The sequence below is a fragment of the Heloderma suspectum genome, chromosome 5 (genome assembly GCF_057233095.1).
Source record: "Heloderma suspectum isolate Gila_16-S chromosome 5, 16-S_ref, whole genome shotgun sequence".
In the NCBI taxonomy this organism is placed as follows: domain Eukaryota; kingdom Metazoa; phylum Chordata; class Lepidosauria; order Squamata; family Helodermatidae; genus Heloderma; species Heloderma suspectum.
Window position 1 is genome coordinate 9,345,531 of NC_139462.1, and position 22,662 is coordinate 9,368,192.

The 22,662-nt window shown below is 45.9% G+C and overlaps 1 protein-coding gene across 8 annotated transcripts in view; it reads right to left on the reverse strand.

Moving 5' to 3' along the window:
- Positions 1–22,662, reverse strand: part of PTPRA (protein tyrosine phosphatase receptor type A) — a 190,637-nt gene that overhangs the window by 13,718 nt on the left and 154,257 nt on the right. For all 8 annotated transcript variants that reach the window (XM_084855344.1, XM_084855348.1, XM_084855350.1 and 5 more), the window contains 10 exons: positions 21,882–21,966; positions 17,877–17,950; positions 16,685–16,821; positions 12,783–12,873; positions 9,614–9,690; positions 7,254–7,290; positions 6,328–6,425; positions 3,866–3,985; positions 2,837–3,003; positions 1,779–1,914 (listed from right to left, as the gene is read on the reverse strand). In XM_084855344.1, the coding sequence (XP_084711470.1) occupies positions 1,779–1,914; positions 2,837–3,003; positions 3,866–3,985; positions 6,328–6,425; positions 7,254–7,290; positions 9,614–9,690; positions 12,783–12,873; positions 16,685–16,821; positions 17,877–17,950; positions 21,882–21,966 (1,022 nt within the window). The remainder of the gene's footprint in view (positions 1–1,778; positions 1,915–2,836; positions 3,004–3,865; positions 3,986–6,327; positions 6,426–7,253; positions 7,291–9,613; positions 9,691–12,782; positions 12,874–16,684; positions 16,822–17,876; positions 17,951–21,881; positions 21,967–22,662) is intronic.

The following is a 22,662-nucleotide window of genomic DNA, read 5'->3' on the forward strand; positions in this document are numbered from 1 at the left end:
AGCAACTGGTGTACATAGGCATATGCCCTCAACGCCTACCCTAGGTAAGCTGGGAGGCTCCTGTGAGGAAGGAAAGAGGAGACAGTGGTTGTGGAGGTGGTGGAGGGAGCTTGAGCTCCTGCACGTTGAGCAGGGTCCTGTTTGTATCAGGCCTCGAGCAGGTTCCCAGTCGACCTGGCCCTCCTCAATGGTAAGTGGACAGGGGAACTTGCTTTTATGAGTGCTCCTTTTCAGTTGCTCAAATGATACCTGCCCAGACTAAGGGTGTCCAGAGCAAACGGGCTGGAGTTGGCGCCCCCTGCATTGCTAACCGCCTCTCTAGAGGCCTCCTACTTCCTTGCGAGAAGCATCACATGCTTTGGATGACCAAGAAGAGCAGAGGTAGCAGAGAGGAGCTCTAGTGACAGAAGCTTTGGAGAAGAGAAGTTCTCCACTCTGTCCTTCCTGTAAATTTCAGTTGTGGCCAGGATGCTGAATTCTGTGCCCAATACCAAATTCGGTGGCTTTTCTGAACTTGTGTGGTAAATTTGCAAAATACACAAGCCCTGCCATTAGGGCAAAATTTGGGGAGTGGGGGAGGGGGGATTTGCTGCTTCTTCACTGTCCCCCCTGCCCCCAACACAGTCAGCAAGAGCCAGTGTGGTGTAGCGGTGAGAGTGCTGGACTGGGAGCCGGGAGATCTGGGTTCTGTCCCCACTCGGCTATGGAAGCTCACTGGGTGACTTTGGGCCAGTCACAGACTCTCGGCCCAACCTACCTCACAGGGTTGTTGTTGTGAGGATAAAATGGAGAGGAGGAGGATTATGTATGCCACCTTGGGTTCCTTGCAAGAGGAAAAAAGGTGGGATATAAATGCAATCAATCAATCAATCAATCAATCAATCAATCAAGGACTAGACAGTTGCTTCTCATCAAATGTGCCAATGGGGTTACAGGTACAGCAGCAGCAACAGGAGAAAACTGGACAAGTCCCACCTTCTGCTCCACTAAATCCCAGCTCACTGGAAAACAAAATCTGACCTCGCCCAAGGTGAAAGACGCCAAAACAATGACATAGTCTGGGGAAAATATCTGGGGCATGGTAGGGTCCTGGTGTCTTTAGGAACAAGAACCCGCAGAACCTTTCCCCCCTTGAGCACAGCAAGGCACCCAGCTTGGAAGATATTAAGAAGTAGGAATATGGGGGTGGGGGGTGGGGGGCTAGGACCTCATCCTCCAAATGGTCTTACTGCCAAACCAGATCTGGCATTTTTATCCTGGCTTCAGATTTCTGTCACTTTCACGCTCTTGCTCTGTGTGGGAAATCTGGCCCATCCTGTACCATACATCGAGGTCGGGGGTGGAAATGGAGAAAGAGGAAAGTGAACTATACTCTGGCCTGGGAGGACAGGAACCAAGTTCCTTTGCAGGGACAAAATGTGGCAGAAGTGAACTATGCACGTGTGTGTGAGAAAACTCCCCTTTCAATGCGTATCACAGTCTTGGAGATTTGCCAGAGCTGCCCTGCTGCCTCTCAGGGGGGCAAGTACGATCAGGAAAACAGGCCGGGATAATGCTTTGAAAGAAAGGCTTCATTACTCTTTGAGGGACACAATCCCATGGAACTTGTCCTACCCAAATTCTGCTGAAATGTCTGAGAAAAACCTCAAGACCACATCATTAATCCTGCACGTGTACTGGATCCTGGTACATTTTTCACTAACAACAACAACGACAACAACAAAAAGAAAAACGTGATGAAAATGGGGGAGGTTTGCCCTCCAGGAGAAGACACTTACATCCGTCTGTACCATCTGGCAGCGCTGTGCCCGGATGCGGCTTACAAACCCATAAACATCCACCTTCCTCTCAGTGTGCATCATGTCCAGCATGGCATCAATCACAATGAAAGTTCCCGTTCGCCCTACTCCAGCACTGGGAGGCGGCGGGAAAAAGAGAAGAAAATTGGTTCCTCGAATTCAGTCTTGGCAGCAACCCACTCATCCTGATCATAGCATGCAGGTGCAGACGAATACAGTCACAGAGAATGCTTATTTAAAAAACCCAGGAGTTCAGGGCCTATCTATGTCTGCATGCTCATCCTTGTCAAGGAGCCCAAGCACATGCAGGGAATTCCCACCAGGGAAGGGCTTGGAAAGGGAAGCTGTGCCTTCTGGCATTTTGCTGCCTAGTCTGGCCTTTGGTTCCCCCTTGTTTGGGTCAGGAAGGATATCCTGCCACGGAGGTGAATGTGACCCTCCCATTCTGAGATTTCAGGTGCTCTACCCTTCCATGTGGATCTCCATGGACCCCTGGCTAGGACCAGGTCCCAAGGCACTTTTATATTTATTGCTGAGCACAGTCCAGAGAGCCACTTCTCTGCTTGGCTAGGGGTGCTTCCAGACAAATGGCTCCTAGCCCTGTCAATCAAAAGGCATTGTGCAACTCTTCTGTCTTCTATCCTTAATGGATTTTTTTCTTGTAAGATAGAAGACAGAAGCAGCTGTAGGAAAACATGGGGGGTTAGAAATGGAAGACGTTGTTTAATTGACCCACTGTAAAATTCTACAAACAAGGCAGGGGAATTGCACAGCAAGGGCCCCATCTGGAAGCACCCTAGGGTAAAACCACTGGGGTGGGGGACAGGGGAGCAGCTATGGGGAAAGCCCTGCGGGGTTGGAGACGCAGAAGGCAGCCTGCTTCGTCAAGACATATGCTGGAAAAAAACACCTCTTTCCTGAAAAAGAGGAGGAAGATGCCACCAGAAGTCCTGCCTACTGAAGAGGCTGTGGTGGGACAGCATCTCAGGACCCCTTCCTCCACTGAGCAAGAAACTGGAGAGGGAGCTCAGACTGACCTGCAGTGTACAACGATGGCCCCAGCATACTGCGGGTTACATGTCTTCACCTTCTTCAGGAACTTCAGCATCCCAATGGGAGTGAAGGGCACCCCAAAATCAGGCCAGCTGGTGAAGTGGAATTGTGTCACCAGGCGCTGAGGCTTTTTATTGGTGACATCGCCTACCTGGGTGGAAGGGTGGGAAAAAACAGACTGAATGTAAATGTTCATTATCAGACACCTAGAATCACATCACGCTTCTGACCCCCTTTGTTTCCTCCCACCACCAGTAAAGCCCTTTGCAGAGACCAAGAATGACAGGTTAGAGTAAGGGTAGGGAGGAAAAGAATACTGAAGCTAGACAGGAAGGCAGAAGGGAGAAAATCAGAAGTGGAAGAATTGCTCCTTTTCCTAGCCCCAGTCTCTTTGGTAACGCTGGCCTCCTCCCTGCTGAGCAGACAAACTATCCATCACAGCATCACACCAAGTTCAGCAATGCTGATTCTGCCTTCTTCTCTCAGAGGTGGGTCAACTAGTGTGGGGTAGTGGTTGGAGTTGGACAGGGACTCAGGAGATCTGGGTTCTATTCCCCACTTGGCCATGAAGCTCACTAGGTGACTTTAGGCCAGTCACTGACTCTCAGCCTAACAGGGTTGTTTTGAGCATAAAATGCAGAGGAGGAGGATCATGTAAACTGCCTTGGGCTCCTTGGAGGAAAAAAGGCAGGATATAAATGTAATAAACCAACCAACCAACCAACCAACCTGTGTTTGGGCACTTCAAATGGGCTAGGGGAGAGAAGGTGTCACATGACTGAATGCTCCTCCATTCCAAATAAAATCAAGTAAGATAAAATAAAATCCCTCCAGATCAAAAACTAGATTCTGGGTTCTAGCCTAGTCAACCCAACCTTACTGATCCTGAGCTGCAACACTCTGGAATGGACACACTTGCATATGAAAGGGTCAGGTTGTTCAGGCTGGCACCAGTCAGGCCAGAAAACCCTGTTGCTGTGTGTGGGAGGAGAGAGAGGACCAACACATCATACCTGTTGAATGCAGAATTTCCGCACTGTGTAGTCCACCAAGACTGTTACATCTTCCACGGACACTCTGATATTTCCATAGGTCCAGCAACCCTGATCTGGCCAGTACTGAGCACATTTACACTGGAGAGAAGCCACATAAGGAACAGACCAAAATTTAGTGCAGAAGAAGAGGGCTGAGCAGCTTCCACAGGATGCTCCAACACATATCCTGCCCTGCCTATGCACTGTCTTGCACACTCAGCATCAGGCATATGCATGGCATGACGAGTGTTTCCAAATCATGGTTTTAACAGCCTCTTATATACAGATCCTGCCTGTGAAAGACCTGCAAGCCTGGACTGATCAACTCTGGCCCATCCTACACTGTGCTTGTGGCACACTAGAGAGCAGCCTTCCCCACCCTGGTGCTCTCAGATGTTTTGGACTTCCAACTGCCATCAGCTCCAGCCAGCATGGCTAATGGACAGGAATTCTGGGAGTTGTAGTGCAAAACACCTGGAGGGCACCAGGTTGGGGAAGGCTGCTATAGAGGCAGAAAAGAAGCACAAGATGGGTTACAAAGGCAGCAAACTGTTTCATGAGACCATTTTCAAGGTCTGAGTAGTTCATTAAAATAAGCAGAGACACCCCACCTGCCCCAATAGTTCATAGGCACAGCTGGCACAAGAGATTTTTGCCTTCCCTCCACATCACACACTGACACGTGGAAACACACACAGGGGTAAAAGGGTGATTGTGGCAGCAGTACAGCTTGAGAGCCCCCAAAGTAACAGACCAACAAGGACTCCAGTTCTGGCTGATGGCTAGAAAAGAACTGCGGTCTCACCAGGACAGAGAAACAATGAATATGAATAAAGCATGCATACAGGGTGTCACAAGGTATGAATGTAACATGTATTGTTGATAAGAATTCATTGTATTTCATAGGAGTGCTGTTCATAATCTGTGTATGCTAACTATAAGTATAGAGTGATTGGCTATGTGTGCTATAAAACTAGCTTTAAGTACAGAAATGTGTTCTTGGAACTGGGGCAAAAAAGTGAAAGTTTGGAAGTGGGTTGGTTAATTCTTGGAAGTAAAAAGCTCATTCCCTAATGGAGAGATAAACTTTTGCAAGGGTGCTTCTAAAGTCACTAGTAACCCTGGCTGCATTAAGGGTCCTCCTGAGGTCATGAGGAGGAGGTATGACAAAGTCCAAAAAGTCAAGGTACACAGATATGTGTTTAAGATAAAAGAACTATTAGGATATGATGGTAGAAGAACTAGGAGGAGGAGTATGACCAGGTCCAAAATTTAGGATGAGGTCATCAACATAAGGGTTATAAAAGGCAAAGGTTTGATCTGATTGCCCAGAGAGATCCTGGGAGAATGAGAAGCCTACCAAACACCATTACCTAAGCTCTGCAAACCATGCTTGCCAGATAGATAACTCTAAGATCTTAATGATGACTGCTTTGTTGGTTAAGAGGAATAGAACTTTAATTTTACTAGGAAATACGCTAGCCACTATTTCTATTATACTTCTAATCATCCTAACTGCACTGTATGTAGCACTGTGTTTTGCTTGGTTCATCATTACAAAGGTTTGTTATTCTCTAATACTGTATGAGCAATAAATACTTATTTTGTGGTATCACTTTGTGTTAGTTGGCTTGAAGAGTGTTTCAGGGACCACAACCCATATAAATTAATTCTTGAAGCCTAGAACACTCAGCTGGGATTCATATATCTGTTGCGGAGCGGGGTCTGTCCATACAGCCGCTGTTTTCTCTCTGGGTGAGCCGAGTCACAGACACACTTGTTCAAAGAAGAGAAACAAGCTAGATGGATGGAGTGGGAGTGGGCCTCCCATCTCAAGGGGAGATATACACGCACGCCTGCATAGTTAGAGAATACGGGACCAGGAGCGAGACGTAACTGGGTTTTGGGGAAGGCAGGTTCTGCGGGGGATGCCATGATGTAGGAACTTTGGAAGCTGCCTTACATTGAGTCAGGCCATCGGTCCATCTAACCCAATACTGTCAAAACTGACTGGTAGCGGCTCCCCAGATTTTTAGGCAGGATTTCTTCGTACCCTATCTGGAGGTGCTGGAGACTGAACCTGGGACCTTTTCCACGCAAAGCATGTGCTCTGTCACTGAGCTAACTTGTAGCTCTCAGTACTTTCCCAACTAAATCTGTTCGTTGAGCAATAAATGTGCAACTGCAACATGTCTTTCTTTGCAGAAACCATGCATTTTTCCACTTTCCTACCACACATTTAGTTAGTGAGAAAAACAGTTCTCCTCTCAGATATTGTGCTCACTGCTCCTGCCATTGTAATGGAGGGGCACCAGAGTCTAACCTGAAGTGGATAACGGTTGTGACAATGCCAATGACAAGCTGCACAACTCTGCCCATGTCCACATCATCCTGCTACCATACACCTTTTGCTTTCCACATAGTTTTGGGCAGCCACTTACCTCTTTCCTCTCTTTCAGGTTGGTCACCATGACGATTGTGGCTGTGTTTTGCTCCCAAATCATTCTCCAGAAGTCATTCACAGTTTCTTCTTTTGGTCCTAAAAAGAACAACAACAACAACAACAACAAAACCCATTAACAGAAGGGCATTATTCACATGAAAGAAAACAGAGAGATTAGCAACCTCCCCTACTTTAATGAACATTTGAAACTGCATTTTATGAATACTTGAAACCTACAACCCATTTAGCCTAGCAGCGTCTACTGCAAGGAACATATATGCTCTGTTACATGAACCGAGAGAGAGAGAGAGAGGTTTTAAATCCCTCAACCTTACAACCCCTGTTCAGACAATGAGTGTCCTAAGCACTACAGCATCCAGCAAGGGCAGAGTGAAAGTTTGTGGTGAACTTCATGTAACAATTCTATTTGCAGATACACAGGAGAACCCCTGCCTTTTCCCAATGGATAGCGGCAAAGGGGAACTCGATAACCCTCCTAAACACCCACTAGCTACTTGCTCAAATGGAGCAGCCTTCCCAGCACTAGGCACTTTCCATCCTTCAACTCCAGAATGCACCTGGATTTTGGAAGACACACTGTCAGTGGCCAACATGAGAGGTAAAACCATGCCTATTCGAGTAGTTGACTCATGTGAACTGCAGAAAGTTGTACGTTGCAATTTTCCAGTCCATGGAAGAGATGGGATGATCTTGCACGATTTAGTTCCAACATTTCACTGCTTACATCAGGATATTTATCTGAGTAGTTACTTCCTCAAGTCAGCTGCCAGCAAAGCATCAGAACCAATTTGGAAAGTCTCAGAAGAAAGTAACACATTACTAATATATTCTGCTCAGCATAAAGTCCCCCCAGCCTTTTGTCACCTCAGTACAGAAAGCTAAAGGAAAGCCAGTGCAATTTACCTTGGGCTGCAATGAACTTGTTCTTCTCTTGGTACCCCTGCCAGGAAAAAAGCAACAAGGGTATGAGGAAGGTCAGCTTTTCCCTCTAGCACAAAAGACAACTTCGAAGTGTTCCAAAACATTGGCACCTTCTCAAAAATCATACATAGGGAGTCCTTTACTGTGTTAACACATTTTTTCTTTTTTGCATAGAAGCTGTATGAGAGCCAAAGAGGGATAAGACCTGTGGAGTTAGAGAGACTAAGGATGTTAAAGGAGAACAAGCACCTGCTTTTCATGCTTCTTCTATGAGGCCAGAAGGGGAAGAATACGCATCTCTCCCAGAGGAAGATGTGTATGCACCACAGAAACGGGCACAGTTATTTTGGAACATTTCACTGGAAACATGAAGAAGTGGGCGCGCAAGTTTTTATTTATGTATTTCATCACTGTACTGCCCAATAGCTGAAGGTATTTGGTCTCAGTGGCAGACCGAAACATCCTGCATAACTGATTTGAGGGGATCAGTGCACCTGATCCCTCCAAAATCAACACCTCTAACACAGCAGCGTGCCTGCGCTTCCCAACTTGTGTGTACTTCCACTTTATCTAAAGTGGGACTGATAAGAGAATGAGAAATGGCAAGCAACCATTGTGCTCCTGGTTTTGCAGTCCTCTTGAGGCATACAGTAGACATTGCATAGGCTGGATGTGCACTGGACATATGCACGTAGGGGCAGGAAACTAGCAAGAGACAAGCAAGGAATTGAAATAATTACGCATCTACCGCCATAATTAAAATTGGAGGCAGGTCTGCAAAAACAACAAACACTGTGCCTCTATAAGGAGCTGCCTTATGCAGAGAGACTGTCTACTCCAACTGGTAGCAGTTCTAATGTTCCAAGGAGAGGTCTTTCCCAGCCACTTTATCTCTGATCTTTAACTAGTGTTCTGCCACTGAGTGACGCCGCAAGGTGAAGCATCTGACACTGGGATACAGCCAGGATTACGATTCCATCATGGCCTTCAAAAGTCACACTTTGCATCAAGGAAACAGCCATTTTGTATCAGAGATTAATTACACAAATCAAATGTGTATGTGGCTATTTGAACATTAGAACCCATTTGCAGCAGTGGGAGTTTTAAAGTTCTTAGTCTTTTAAAAAAAGTGATTTGTCCTCCCTGCTGAAAAAAGCCTGGAAGGGGGATCCAAGTCCACCCCTACCAAAGACCCTTGGTGGGAGGTTATTTTCGCCCTCCAACTCAGCCGTTTTTGGGCAGGGGGGCTTTTTGCCCTCCCTATTCATCCCAATGGACTGATCTGTCCATTAAATTAAATAGAGAGGGGAAAAGTTATCTCTGCCAAACAGCTGAAGGGCAGGTGAAGCACTCCCCGCCCTCCACCAAGGACCTTTGGGACAACAGGGCCCTTGGTGAGGGATGACCCTCCAGGTGATTTTCAGCAGGGTTTTTTTCCTCACCCCATACAAATGGAGGAACACTCCATTCCCTTGCATGGGGATGGGGAGACAGGGAGAATGAGAAAGAAAGGAGTGCGCATGCGAGAGAAAGAGAAATAGGAGAGGAAAGGAAAGGAGAGAGAGAAAAGAAGAGCCAGAGAAAGAGGGGAACCAAAGAGATGGCTGGCTGGAAGGAAGGAAGGAAGGAAGGAAGGAAGGAAGGAAGGAAGGAAGGAAAGGCCAGAGTGAGAGGGAGGGAGGGAGGGAGGGAGAGCCAGAGAGAAAGGGAGAAGGAGCCAGACAGAGAAGGAAAGAGAAAAAACAGCCAGAGCCAGAAGCCAGAGCCAAAAGCCAGAACAAGTAGCACACACACAAGGTGCACAATCATTCATGCACACATAAGTGCAGTTAAGGGAGCTGCTCCCATCATTTTTGTGATTGGCCACTCACCCTGCTACAGCATCCAATTTGTGGTGGTGCCTAGAACACTTTTTCAAAATGCCAAATGTGCCCATGGGCCCAAAAAACTCGGAGACCCCTGCTCTAAGTACTAGAAGGCTGAAATAAGCCTCCTGGTTTTGGAGACACTTCGCTGGCAGTAGATACGATCCACCAAGCACTACTGCTGCATACTTCCATTTCAGTGAGGAAATCTGCACAAGCCCCAATGAAATAAATGGAAGCTAGGAGGAAGAAATGCCTGGTGAAGCAGACCTATTGCCTGCACACTTTTAAGCTCCTGGACGCAGACAGCAGTGATTCTTAGGATTCCAAAGACGCCACCAGATTTTGCCAACATGATTGCAGCCATGTACTTTTGTAGACTATCTGGGACAGTGACAGTAAAGACAGGCGTGGGAGTTGGGAAGTGTTCTTGTTACAGCAAGGGAGTCCGTTCCTACCCCACCAGCAGATACTTACATTAATGAACGAGGCATTGATGTAATCTGAGTCTGGAACCCCTTCAAGAGGTGTCAGATGAACCCTGGAATGATCATCTAAGGAAGGAAAGTGGCCCATTAAAAGACAAAAATCTCAGGGCAACATTTAAATTGAGGGACTTCAATTAAATCAAAGACACCCAAGAGAAATGACAGCAGGGAAACATTCAAGCTAGATCTTGGTGCAAAGGGAAGCTAGCGAAAGGGCAACCCATTTAGAACTTTGCACAAAGCTTGTTCTAGCCACAATACAGATTCTTGGAGCAGTGGTTTTATGGAACTGGGGGCTGTAGCAGGGGTCGTAGGGTGGGTATAAAGCCACCCCCATCCTGCTGCACACCAGGTTTGGATGACATGCCAACTCATGCCGCAGCATGGGTGGTTATGTATACGACAGGCATGTGTGCGGCACGCACAGGGGCAAGGGGATAAGCCACAATGACTTCTTCTCCCCGCCCCCTGGTAATCGTTCAAACCCAGACACTGTGGTGGAGAAGTGGGGCAGGAGGAAGAGAGAAGAGATGTAAAGAGAAAGAGATAGGGTCCTCTCCCCAGGCCACAAAGTCTGGATGGGACTGCAAGGGACAGAAAGTGCCAGACCTAGGATGAGTTCATCAGTTGCTCACTAGACCAGGGGCAGGCTGGCAAGAATAATTTTGGACTGGCCACAGAACCTGTGCAAGGAGTAGAGAGACTGATTTCCATTGCCATTAGAACCAAAGTTAGCTTCATTCTGCATGGCATTCTCTCCATTCTGATCTGCTCATTTCAATGCCGCTTTGGTGACTTGCTTGTTCTACTGTCATGACTAAATGCTAACATGGATCTGGGTATGTGCCCCCTGCAAATCCATGAAGTGTGCAGATGCATTCCACTTGTACACATACAGAGGCCAGATTCACCCCACTGCCGCTCTTTGGTGCCAAAATCAATACACCAGGAAGCTATCCCAGCATCCTTCTTTCCAAACTAGGATCATTCCATTGGCTTCTGGATATCAAAACATTTGTTCCACAAATAAGTTATCTTTGGGATATGCTTAGCCCCCTTGTGCTCTGTCCCAGTTGAATGGCTTCTTGCAAAGGAACAGGCCTCAGCTGAGTAAGTCCCCTCTCTCATGTGAACTGTGTGGGGTGTCCCAAAAGGAGGAAGAACACTGACATGGCTCTAGCAGCAGCTGCTGTCGTGGCGGAAGCCGCAACTCTTCTCTACAAGGCTCTCCCATGTCCCACACACACTCTGTGATGTGCTGTGTTATTTTGTATTAACAAGCCATCAGAACAATGTTCTTTTGCCTTCAGTTTCCAAAACGAGCACATGCCGTATGTGGGTATTACTGTTCTCATTCTTGTGTTACAGGAACTGTTCCTACTACTTTCCATCTTCCCTGGATTGTGCCACCCCCTCTGTTATTTCCTTGCCACCCACAAGCAACACATCTCCTAGGCAACCCCTCCCCTCTAATAATCATGGCATCAATTTCCGTAAGAACATAAGAAGAACCATACTGGATCAGACCAAGGGTCCATCTAGTCCAGCATTCTGTTCACATAGTGGCTAACCAGCTGTCAACCGGGAACCCACAAGCAGGGCATGAGCACAACAGTACCCTCCCGCACATGTTCCCTACCAACTGGTGTACATGGGCATATTGCCTCTGATACTGACATAATGAAGGAATTTTGGCATAATGGAGGAAAGACGGGGAAAGGCTGAGAGTCACCAAGCTGAAAAACATCCATTCAGCACCCTCACTATAATGGTGTCTATCCACTGGGCAGCACAGCATTAATTACAACTGAGATAAACACTTTAGGACCATTAGAATACCTCGGATTCTGTTGAGGTTAGTGCAACTAAACCAGAGCATGAGGCCATCTATAATAATAACAGTGGATGTGGGTCTGTCCATCTCTCTGTCAGCACCATAGTGCCAAGACCATGAAACCTAGACACCTCAAACTTGGCATGCATACTAAGGGAAGCCTAGGGGTGTTCACCTAGGGGTTATTTTTTAAACACATTAATTAATTTTAATTAATGTTAATGTGGCTGAAACCTGCAATAACACCATCAACCACTAGGGGCATACTTCTGTAACCACTGCATACCTCTGCAGTTCATACAGTCTGAAGCTGCAGGAGATGAGTAGGCTGAGGACAGAGTTATATGCCTACCCCCACCCCTCTGCTATACATACATACTCTGCTATATATATACACCCCTCTGCTATACATACATACTATACATACATACAAACTATACATACTGCTATACTGCTCCATTCCAGGGAATGGAGTGGACCAGCCCCTCCCTGCAGGGTGGTACAGGGGTGGACCATGGAAGAGCCATGCCTGGGGTGCCAGCGCGCATGGTGTCATTCAGCCGGGTCACAATACGTCCAGGTCTGACAGCTGCTTAGGTTTGCCTGAAGGCTTCACTGTATCAAACTAAGGGCTATTCCAACCCGTGGAAAGCTGGTTCTGTTTGCTAGTGTTTAGAATAAGGGACTGGTCAAACTGTAATTTGCAGGTAGCTGTTAGCCATGCAGAATGAAGCAAGAGCTGAATATAGCCCTACTGCCCTTCAAGAGACAGTCTGTAGGCCACTACAAGCCCAATTAGCATCTCTTTGTCAAGACCAGCTGAAGCTTTCTGGCCTGTGTGCTGTCACTGCCGGTGCCATCCGCTTGCAACTGCACAGTGGAGGAAGAAAGGGCAGTGGTGTCCCTTTCAGATCCCATCTTAGTTCCACTTCTACCCCCTAGCAGCCATTGGTTTCTCTTGACCTGAATCTTTGCCCAGACAACAGCCAGGCTCTGGCCTTCCAGGTCACTCTAAAATTTTCCCTGAACTCACCTAACTACAATATCTGCACCTCCACTACCACCTACCCCTGTTCCATCAGCATCGCCCAGTACAAACCCTTGGTCTCTCCCCATCCATCCCAGCCTTGTTCATCTTAGGTAGTCTCTAAGCCTGTAAGTCTCTGGGCAAGGACTGTATCACCTCCTTTTTGCACAAATATAACTCACTGCTTGGCTTCACACCAGATTCACAATCGATATCTTACAAGTACAGAACTATAGTCACAAATACCATCACAACCAGGGAGCATTTGGGGGCACAGCAACAGATGCCAATACGTACAAGGCAAGATGTTTACATATCTGTTCTTCTCCTTGTTTTCTTCCTTAGAGGCAGCTTCACAGGTGGCCTGGATGGGGCATGCTGGGAGAGCCTGGAAGGATGGAGAGGAAATAAAGAGATTGGCTGTTGTACCTCCACTGAACACAAGAGAGCAAATACCTCTGTGAGCAAAGCAAAGTGCAAGGGGACTCCTGTTCCAAACCACTGAATGCAAGTTCCTAGGAAAGGGGTCTTACCTGCCAATTCTGCATTCCTTAGGGCATACCTAGAACTCCCAAGTATCTTGATACGTATTGGGACACTTGCAAAACAAGAAGAGTTCTGCTGTTCTTTGTGGGATGATGTCAGAACTGAGGGGGATCGGGGATGGGTGCAGACTTTGTCTCTACTCAAAAGCTAGACTATGCCATTTCCAATTTTTGTGTGTGAAAAAAATGGCACCAACACATTTTTTTTCACTCTTCTATTGTCCTCATTTGGGAATCAGTCTTTCCTTTCCTTTCCTTTCCTTTCCTTTCCTTTCCTTTCCTTTCCTTTCCTACATTTCTATACTGCCCAATAGCCAAAACTCTCTGGGCGATTTACAAAGATTAAAATCTTTAAAAATATAATATTGTGCATAATATAAAAACAGTTTAGCTACAAAGATATAAACCGACAGCAGACACACATATACACACAGATATCCAAACAATATTCCGTGACCCAATTAAAAACGTATCACATGCATTCATTTCATTTATTGCTCTATACCCACACTTTCAGGGAAGTATGGGTATGGGTGCTCGAAGTATGTACAGTAATTGCTGAGCCATTTAAGTGGTATTTAGCATGACCCATAAAAGTTTGTAGTCAACAGTGTCAAAAGCCACTTTTAGGCCTACAGATGCCTGAATAATTGTCCTTTCCTAAAGTGTGCATATTTGTAGAGCATATGCTTCATCACAGCACAGTTATCCAAAGTGGAGAACCCATTCCTGAATCAGCTTGTTTTCCCCTGAAAAATGCTGTTATTGATAGCACAGGCCTCAAATGTAACAAATTTGGCATACATTTTATACTTGGCATATATACCTGGCATACATTTTAGCTACATCATCAACTCAGGCTAACTAATTAGAAGTTAGTTATTAGAAGTTAGAAATAATTTCTAATTAGAAGTTAGAAATTAGAAGTCTCTCCTTCTCTCCCTCCCCCCCCCCCCACCTTACTCTTTTTTTACAAATGGGCACAATTGTACTTTGATTCCTGCCAATTGGTATCATTCCTGTTAGGTTGCTATAATAAAAAGCTGTTATAAGCTGTTCTTTAAAACTTCACCACAAAGACCATTTTCCTGTGAGTGTGTGACACTTGGTAAAGTGCTCTGAAAGGATAAGGCAGCTTTATACTGTCATTTTAATACAATAACAAGGACCTCTACGAAGAGATTTAAATTGTACACATGATCTAAGATGTTGGTTAGCAGGCAGGTTAGCACGCGAGGCACTCCTCATGTGAGCAGTTTGAACCCAATTATAGGGCAGAGTAAATGCTTAATGTGTTGCGTAATGAATTGTGTGTGTGAGGGGGTTACCCTATGATCACAGACTTTCAGCTAATCTATCTACACTTTGCAAACGGATTAAGAGAAGGAATTAGGCACCATCCTACCTAGCAACACAGGGTGGCAGCAAAGCCTCCTTCAGCACAGCCTCAAACCCCATGACCTGGGTGAGTGGTGACTGGCCTCACTACCATCTTTTTACATAGGCAATCTCAAAATAATGAGTAGCAAGTGAAACATCAAAGTGAAAATCCAAGAACAGAAAAACCTGCTTGGAGCAGAGGGAATGTGGGGGGAGGGCAGATGAAGCTGTGATGAATAAAATCCATCTGTAAAGCTGAAACAGAAGGCAGACCTAGGCTTCCCAGAGTTAGCCACAAGTACCTGAAGCCAGAAATTCAAATCCAGATCCCCAGGAGATCTTAACTCTGAGGAACATTGTGCAGGGGATCCCTCAGTAGGGAGGGATCCCTCAGTTATCTGGATATAATTTGCCCCCTTAATTTTTTTCAAAGGTCTTCTCAGTGGGTGTTGTAAACAGAACACAATTCTTGGACTGGGGGCAGGGGAGGAAAGGAGGCCTAAGTTCAAGTCCTCATTCAGCCACGAAACTCACTGGGTGTCCTCTAGCAAATCACTAAGCGAGTCTTCCCCAACCTAGCGCCCTCCAGACTTCAACTCCCATCAGCATCAGCCAGCTTGGGCAATGCTCAGGAACGCTGGGAATTGAAAGTCAAAACATGGTTTTGGGCACCAGGTTGGGGGAAGGCTGCACTAAGGTTGGGCACCAGGTTGGGGGAAGGCTGTACTAAGGTTGGGCACCAGGTGGGGGGAAGGCTGCACTAAGTCTTAGCTACCTTACCTCACGTGTGTGTGTGCGCACGCGCGTGTGTGTGTGTGAGAGAGAGAGAGAGAGAGAGAGACCCATTTGATCATAGGAGGAGGCCTTGCTGGTGGTGCCATAACCTGCAGATTGCCATCTGGCAGCAAGTTGGAAGTGGGATTTGTCTTCGGTGGCACCCACTCTGTGGAATGCTCTTCCCCTTAGTATGTGGGAAGTAGTAACTGTGATATATTTTAGGCCCAGTTAAAAACCTATATTTTCACCTAGGCCTTCCCTGACTGATTGTGCTGCCCAGTTTGTTGATTGTCAGTTCCCTGATCTTAAATGTTTTAATTAAGCAGTTTATCTTTTGATTCTAAATGTTTTTAACTGAGATGTTTTGTATTTTAAAATGTTTATGTAGTAAACCACTTTGAGTGGTCTTTTTAAATATATTCAAGTGGTGTATAAATTCATTAAATACAGAGGGAGACTTATGGAGCACTTGAATACTGAGAGGGAAGCAGAGTATACTAACCAACCAAGTAGGTCCTGCAATCACCATTTCACAATGAATTAAAACGGTAGCAGAATGTGGTTACCTTTCCTGAACTCTAATATCTCTCTCTCTCCCAGCCCAGCTTCCTGACAGCACAGATCCTAGTCATAATATTGTCTTATCAGCATAATTATCTCTCCTCATTTGCACAGCTAAGAATCCACTGTGGGCCACACCGAAAGGTGGAATTCAGTCAAAGACGACACTGAGCGCCTATTGGAGGCACAATTAGCTCTCAAACGCTGCTTGGGTTTAGATCAATAATGCAGGAACAAATTTTCACCAGGAAAACAGGAAGAGGGTGTGAAGGATCCTGGAAAGGGGCCCAAGGAGCAGGGTCAAATGAGGGCACGCCAGCAGCCGTGTTCATCTAGAAGGATTTGATTGGGGGCGAGGCATAGCAGAGAACCAGGAATTAAGCCTCAGGCATTTGAGCAGAAGGCAACACCCATTCCTGTCACCTTCTCAATTTTCAAATGTAAGCAAGAAACATTAAAACATTGTTCTGGTTGGTCCTGCAATTGGGACAGGGCGAGAAAGTAATTAGCAAGGTAGAGAAGGGCGCCTCGCTGCCTTGGATGCACCATGCACTCCTTGAGTTTAGCAGCAACCTTAAGCATATCTGCATGCCACAAACCACAAATCCTGTAACCCACATTGCCACTATATATGTTAATTGGCTTTGAGAAGTAACTTAGCAGGAGCTGATAACCTTCATCAACCTAGAGGATGACTGTAGTTACTCTCACTACATCAAAATGTGGCTTACTTTGGAGTTCTATACAGAAATGGTGGTTTATGTATAGCTTTGAAACTACGATTTCTTCAGCTGGGAAGAAATGGAACAGCAGCTTGGAGGCCTGATACAGTTAGCATTCCACCTTGGTAAACTATCTTTTCCTTTTTTAGCATAACTTCAAAACATGCAGGAATGAAGGGGAGAGGGGGAGAAAGCAGGTTAGCAAAACACCCACATTGAATTCTTCACGGAAAAGTTTGTTGTCATCTGCCATTCGCCGGTTAATCTCCTCCTCCAGTTTATCAACAGGCAACGGTGGGTACTTTCTGTTGGTACTGGGAGATCTGGCAAGCAACGGCATGCTCTGGGGCTCTGCATCACGAACACACAGAAGAACACAGTCTTTATTTTGCTATGAACATTGGGCAAAGGGTCCCTTCCCCCATGGTTTCCACAAGTGAAGCCCTTGTATAAATAAATCACTCCAATGGGGAAAAAGAAGTAGTGCTGTACTTTGGGACAGCTGAGAGCATCAAACACCATCATGGAAAGAGCCGAGTGAAGTTACATAGGCACTCATTCATTTGCTTTAGAACAGCAGCCTTGCGGCTTTAACCAGTAGAAGAAGAGAAGATACAAGTCCTTCTAAAAGTTGTTGGAAGTCCTTTGACTCAGAGGAGTACACCGTATGTTCCTTGTGAAAACAAAGCCATTTCCATAATCATTACGGAACCCCCTCCTGGGGGTTTCCCAGATGGCCATGCCCCCTTCCCCTGGCCCCACTCCCTTTCCTTAAACCACCAAATGTTGGGTGGTCTCCCGGCTTCTGTGTAGTTTTTTCCCAGTCTCAAAAGACTGAAGTGACTCTCCTAAGGCTTAGTTTCTGGCAGTAAGAACTTTAAGCTACAATTTGCTGATAAGTTTCGTCCCGCTCCACCCACCACTGGAATGTGGCCCTTAAGAGCTTCTCCAAAACTAAATTTGGCCCTTGGCCTGAAAGAGGTTCTCCACCCTTTCCATAATGGATTTTACCAATATATCTCAATGACCTTTGAAAATTTTAACGATAGCCTAGTTTAACTGCATAGGTCAGTTATTGGCTGGCTATCCTAAGGAATGATCCAGACTGAGGACGTCATGTGAAGGGGGAGGCAATGTTTAGCGGGGAGGGGTGTGTTGCAGCCACAGCTAACACAAAGAAGCTGCTGCATGAACAAGCCATGTTCCAGGGCTGGGAGGAATTCCAATGGACTGGCATGCAAAGGTTGGTTCCCTCAATCTAACCACCAGTGCACAGTTGCAGGACCCAGGAGACAGCGGTTACACCCAATCCATAGAACATGATGTAACGACAGAGATAGGAGGAGGCCAGGAGTACCTCTTTGTGATTCTAGCTCACATCACGGGAGAAGAAAGCCTATACTCACCCATCTCATCTGTTCGACCATTGGACAAGTGAAAGGAGTTCGAATGACTCCCAGCTTGCTTGTATTTTTTGAACCTATGAATAAAAATATATGGAAGATCAGCTGAGGAGGTTCATATCTGAGGTAACCAATATGCTGTTTGAACTTTCCTCTTCATACAACAGATTTTTTTCAGGGACTTAAAAACACGACAGTTTGCCAATGCCTGGCATCAGACGATAGTTAGAACAAGGCTACGTTGAACGGATGTTGGGGTGAATGGGCACAGAGAAACTAAAGCTACAAAGTCTATAAATGAAGCAAGGTACAAAGCTCTCAACATGCTGATTTAGGAGTAAGACCAGATCATCTCCATGTGACCAGGTCCAATAGCAAGAGATTTTTAACAAATCAATTAAACCTGGGATTGCAACCTCTAAGGATTAGAGAATGTTTCATGTCATATCTGAAATTTAAACATGCACACACCCATGTGAGTAAAAGCAATATGTGAAACTACAGGGCTGTTCGGTGCAGAATGCAGAGCTCTGGAATAGCACATCCTTCCCAGGACCCAAAAATCTGCTGGAGGCAAGGTCATCTGGTGCTTGGGCACCCTTGCAGGTAAGTTCTAAGAAATTACTGGCCCAGAATATTTTTAATAGCTTGTCTGCTCACACATATCCATGTATGCCATTTATAGTACACAAAGCCTCAAAGAAAAAACACCTGTTCTGTACCAGCTTACAAAATCCTCCCCTCCGCACACCCTCCTGGCCAACTACAGACATTTTTTACTTCCTACATATGACAAGGTAAGTGGTTATTTACAAGGCTCTGCTCAGGGGAGGGGGGCTCTCTCAGCCTGGGCACCCAAAATATAAACACCACTTAGCACTTAAGAGAGTGTCCAGGTTGCTTCACGCAACACCAGCCTGTTCAGCAACATGCTCCCCAAAGACAGCTGCCTGGGTACTTCCCTGCACAGCTGTGTTTGGCAGGTGAAAATCTTTTTATTCGCTCAACCACTTTAAGCTGTATTTGGCTGGAACACTGATATGGTCTCTTTTTAACCTCATGTACCTACATTTATTCCTAAAGGAAATCAACCCTGACTGCTCATTGGAAGGACAGATACTGAAGCTGAAGCTCAAATATTTTGGCCACCTAATGCGAAGAGAAAACTCTCTGGAAAAGACCCTGATGCTGGGAAAGACTGAAGGCAAAAGGAGAAGGGGACGGCAGAGGATGAGATGGCTAGATAGCATCACCGATGCAATGAATATGAACTTGAGCATGCTCCGGGAGAGAGCGCGGGACAGGCGTGCTATGGTCCATGGGGTCACGAAGAGTCAGACACGACTGAACGACAACAACAACAACAACAACAACAACCTACATTTATAAATATCTTTTTAAGAATTTTATTACAAGGCTCGGTCATCATATTTTTCTGCTTTTCCTATAAATTGCCTTCAGTATATAAACAGACTGATGGTTTTAAAATAAATCAAAAATTGTGGTTTTGAGCAATGGGTAAAGGATTGGTTTAAAAAAAGAAGAGGCATATTAACCCACAACCACATGAAGGGTAGCTATCCAGTGACAGCAGCAAGTCTGCTTGTGAAGAACAGAAAACATCCAGAATAAAACAGCCTCCAGAAGCTCAGGGTGTTGGGGCATATAAGGCAGAAAGAGTGTCTGCACTCAAGTGGATGATAACTTTTAAAAACCTATTTAAAGAAGGCCAGTATTATCTGCATGTAGGCTGGTGTAGCATAGTGCCTAACAGATTGTGCTACAAATCAGGAAGTCCCCACTTCAAACCTTGCCTCTGGCATTAATTCACCAGCTGGCCTTAGGCAAGCCACTACTCCCTCTCAGACTCAAAGCTGCAATACAGGGACACCTTTACAGGACTGTTCTGCCTGTTCTCAAAAGGCTGTCTGGTCCCAGTCCTATCTACAGACCACATATCCATCCCCCAATTCACAGAAGGGACCGAAGAACCACCTCACTAGGGTTCCCAGGCAGGGCCCTGTTCAGCTACTGACTACAAGATATAGACCTGCTTAGCTTCCACAATTGCTGTATCATGTGGCTTCAGACCATGTCCTGGGAACAGTTCTTGTAAGGAGACAGAAACTAGGGCTGCACTGAGACCAATTATTTAATGGTCAGATTTTTGGTTTGATCAATTAAATTTGTATAAAATGTACATGGACTGCTTTCCTTTTGCTTTCTGATTCAGGGAAAAATCAATCCTGTTCACGCAGAAGATAGCTCTTCTCGCAATTCCTCTCCCTTCTCCTTCATGTGTGCGCAAGCTCCCCCCCCCCCCATGAACACACTCCTTTTCAAATGCTGCTGCATGCAGATGGTCTGGGACTATTTTGTCAATTCTGAGGTCAAAATTATGTTTGAGTGTGCGGGAGTTATTAAAAGCAACCTAACATCCCTACAGACTTTTGACAGAGCATTCAGTATCTCAGATTGCAATTCTTTGCACACTTACTTGGGAGTAAGCCCCACTGACGTCAATGGGACTTACTTCCAAGTAAATATGCATAGGACTGCACATTCAGGAGCTCAGAAAATGAAAACATAAAACTCTTAATCCCAGAACCTCATATGAGCTAGGACAGGTGTTTCCAAGAGAGGAAAATGAATAAAATCCCAATTCCTCTTCATGATCCTCCACTCCCATTACTGTCCCACTTGCTTAATTAACAATAGGTTCCCTGAATTAGCCACAAGTAGCTGAAGCCAGAAATTCAAATCCAGATCCCCAGGAGATCTTAACTCTGAAGAACATTGTGCAGGAATCCCTCAGTAGGGAGGGATCCTTCAGTTATCTGGATATAATTTGCACCCTTAATTTTTTTCAAAGCTCTTCTCTGTGGGTGCTGTAAATAGAACACATTCTTGGACTGGGGGTAGGGGAGGAAAGGAGACTTAGGTTCAAATCCTCATTCAGCCATGAAACTCACTGGGTGTCCTCTAGCAAGTCACTAAGTGAGCCTTCCCCAACTTGGTGCCCTCCAGATGCTTTAGACTTCATCCCCCATCAACATCAGCCAGCCTGGCCAATGCTCAGGAATGTTGGGAATAGTAGGCCAAAACATCTGGAGGGCATCAGTTTTAGGGGAGGCCACACTAAGTCTTAGCTACCTTACCTTACGTGTGTGTGTGTTTTACAAAGACAAAAAGACCCATTCGATCACTACGTTCATAGCAGGTGGCCTTGCTGGTGGTACCATAACTTGCAGATTGCCATCTGGTGGCTGTGCAGCAAGTGGAACTGAAACTGCTTCTTGAGAGACTTTGCCAGATGGAAACAGTTGAGAGGCTTCCTCCACGCCCTGTGCCAGCAGTGCCTCAAAGCTTCTAGCCATGATGCTTTGGTCATGGAACACGCCGGCCACTTGTCCCGGCCAGGCTTGTGGCCTCAGGAACAGGCAGCAGCACCAGCTCAAGTGAGACAGTTTCTCAGGAGTGGCTGCTCAGTCCAGGAAGGACAGAGAAAGATGGGCTAAGTAGCTGATTACAGTGAGCACTGCTTCTGCTCCAACCTGTTTGTCTCCCTCCATCCCTTTCCAGGCAGGAAAGCATGGACAGGGGAAGTGTAGATTCTTGGAGGCGGTGAGATCTTCCTGCTTCACCCTGCTCCTCCTTGCTCTTCCTCTGCCCCCCATCCCCTGGTAGGAAAACAAGTCATGGCTGGGCCATGTTGTCTCAGCCATTTTGCAATTCAGTGACAGATGAGAGGGAGGGAAGGCAACAGCCAAGGAATCTGACAGTAAAGTCACGTAAGGGACAGCTGCTGCTTATCACATGCAGCAGAAGTTGAGTCAAGGGGTATGCCAGGGGCAACTGGGGCCCAAAATTTAAATGGATACATATATCCATTAAAATTTTATAACATATTTAAAATAAATGTATTGGTTAAAGCTGCAGGCCTAAGAGAAACAAGTCATGCCACAGGTGCACAAGAACGGACGAGAAAAGATTTATAACACTACTTACCTTAACATGTATAGGACGATAATAATAAATACTATGACTAGCAAGGAAGATAATGCCACCATTACAGCTATGATGGGTGTCTCATCTAGAAAGGGGAGAAAATATCTTTTAGTTATTTCAAAACATTTACATTCAAGGTCCCTGTAATGGAAAGCACTTTTTGTTGCCAAACTAGCTCACTATAAAAACCAAACTGGCCCCAATGAAGACAGGTTGATAGAAGCACACGCTGAAATGTGTATTTCACAGCAGTTACCCAAATGCCCTTTGGTCAAGATGTTTATACTTCCTTTATTTCAGTGGCTCAGGGGGCACCCCCTCACTGCCAGGATCAGAGAGGGGAAGAGCTTTTGCCTATGGAGTTTTCAGAACTCATACTTCTGTTTATGGGGTCAGATTTCTGCCCATCCCATGGGAAATTCTGTTCATCTGGAGATGTATGTCTGAACAGTTCTACAGTAGTTCAACTCTTATTTGCAGGACTGGTTCAAAAGAATAACACTGGGTGACTGGGCCTCAGCCCTGTGACAGCTGAACTGCGGAGTGCCACATGGCACTATCTTGTCCCCGATGTTATTTCATACCTATATGAAGCTGTTGGGAGTGGTCATTAGATCTGGTGCAAGATGTCACTGCCATGCTGATGACACCCAGCTCTATTTCTCTGCGACATCTGAATCGGGAGGGGCCATGCACATTTTGAACCAGTGCCTGGATACAGTTATGGCTTGCCTAAGGGTTAATAAACTGAAGCTGAATCCTGATAAGACAGAGACCCTAT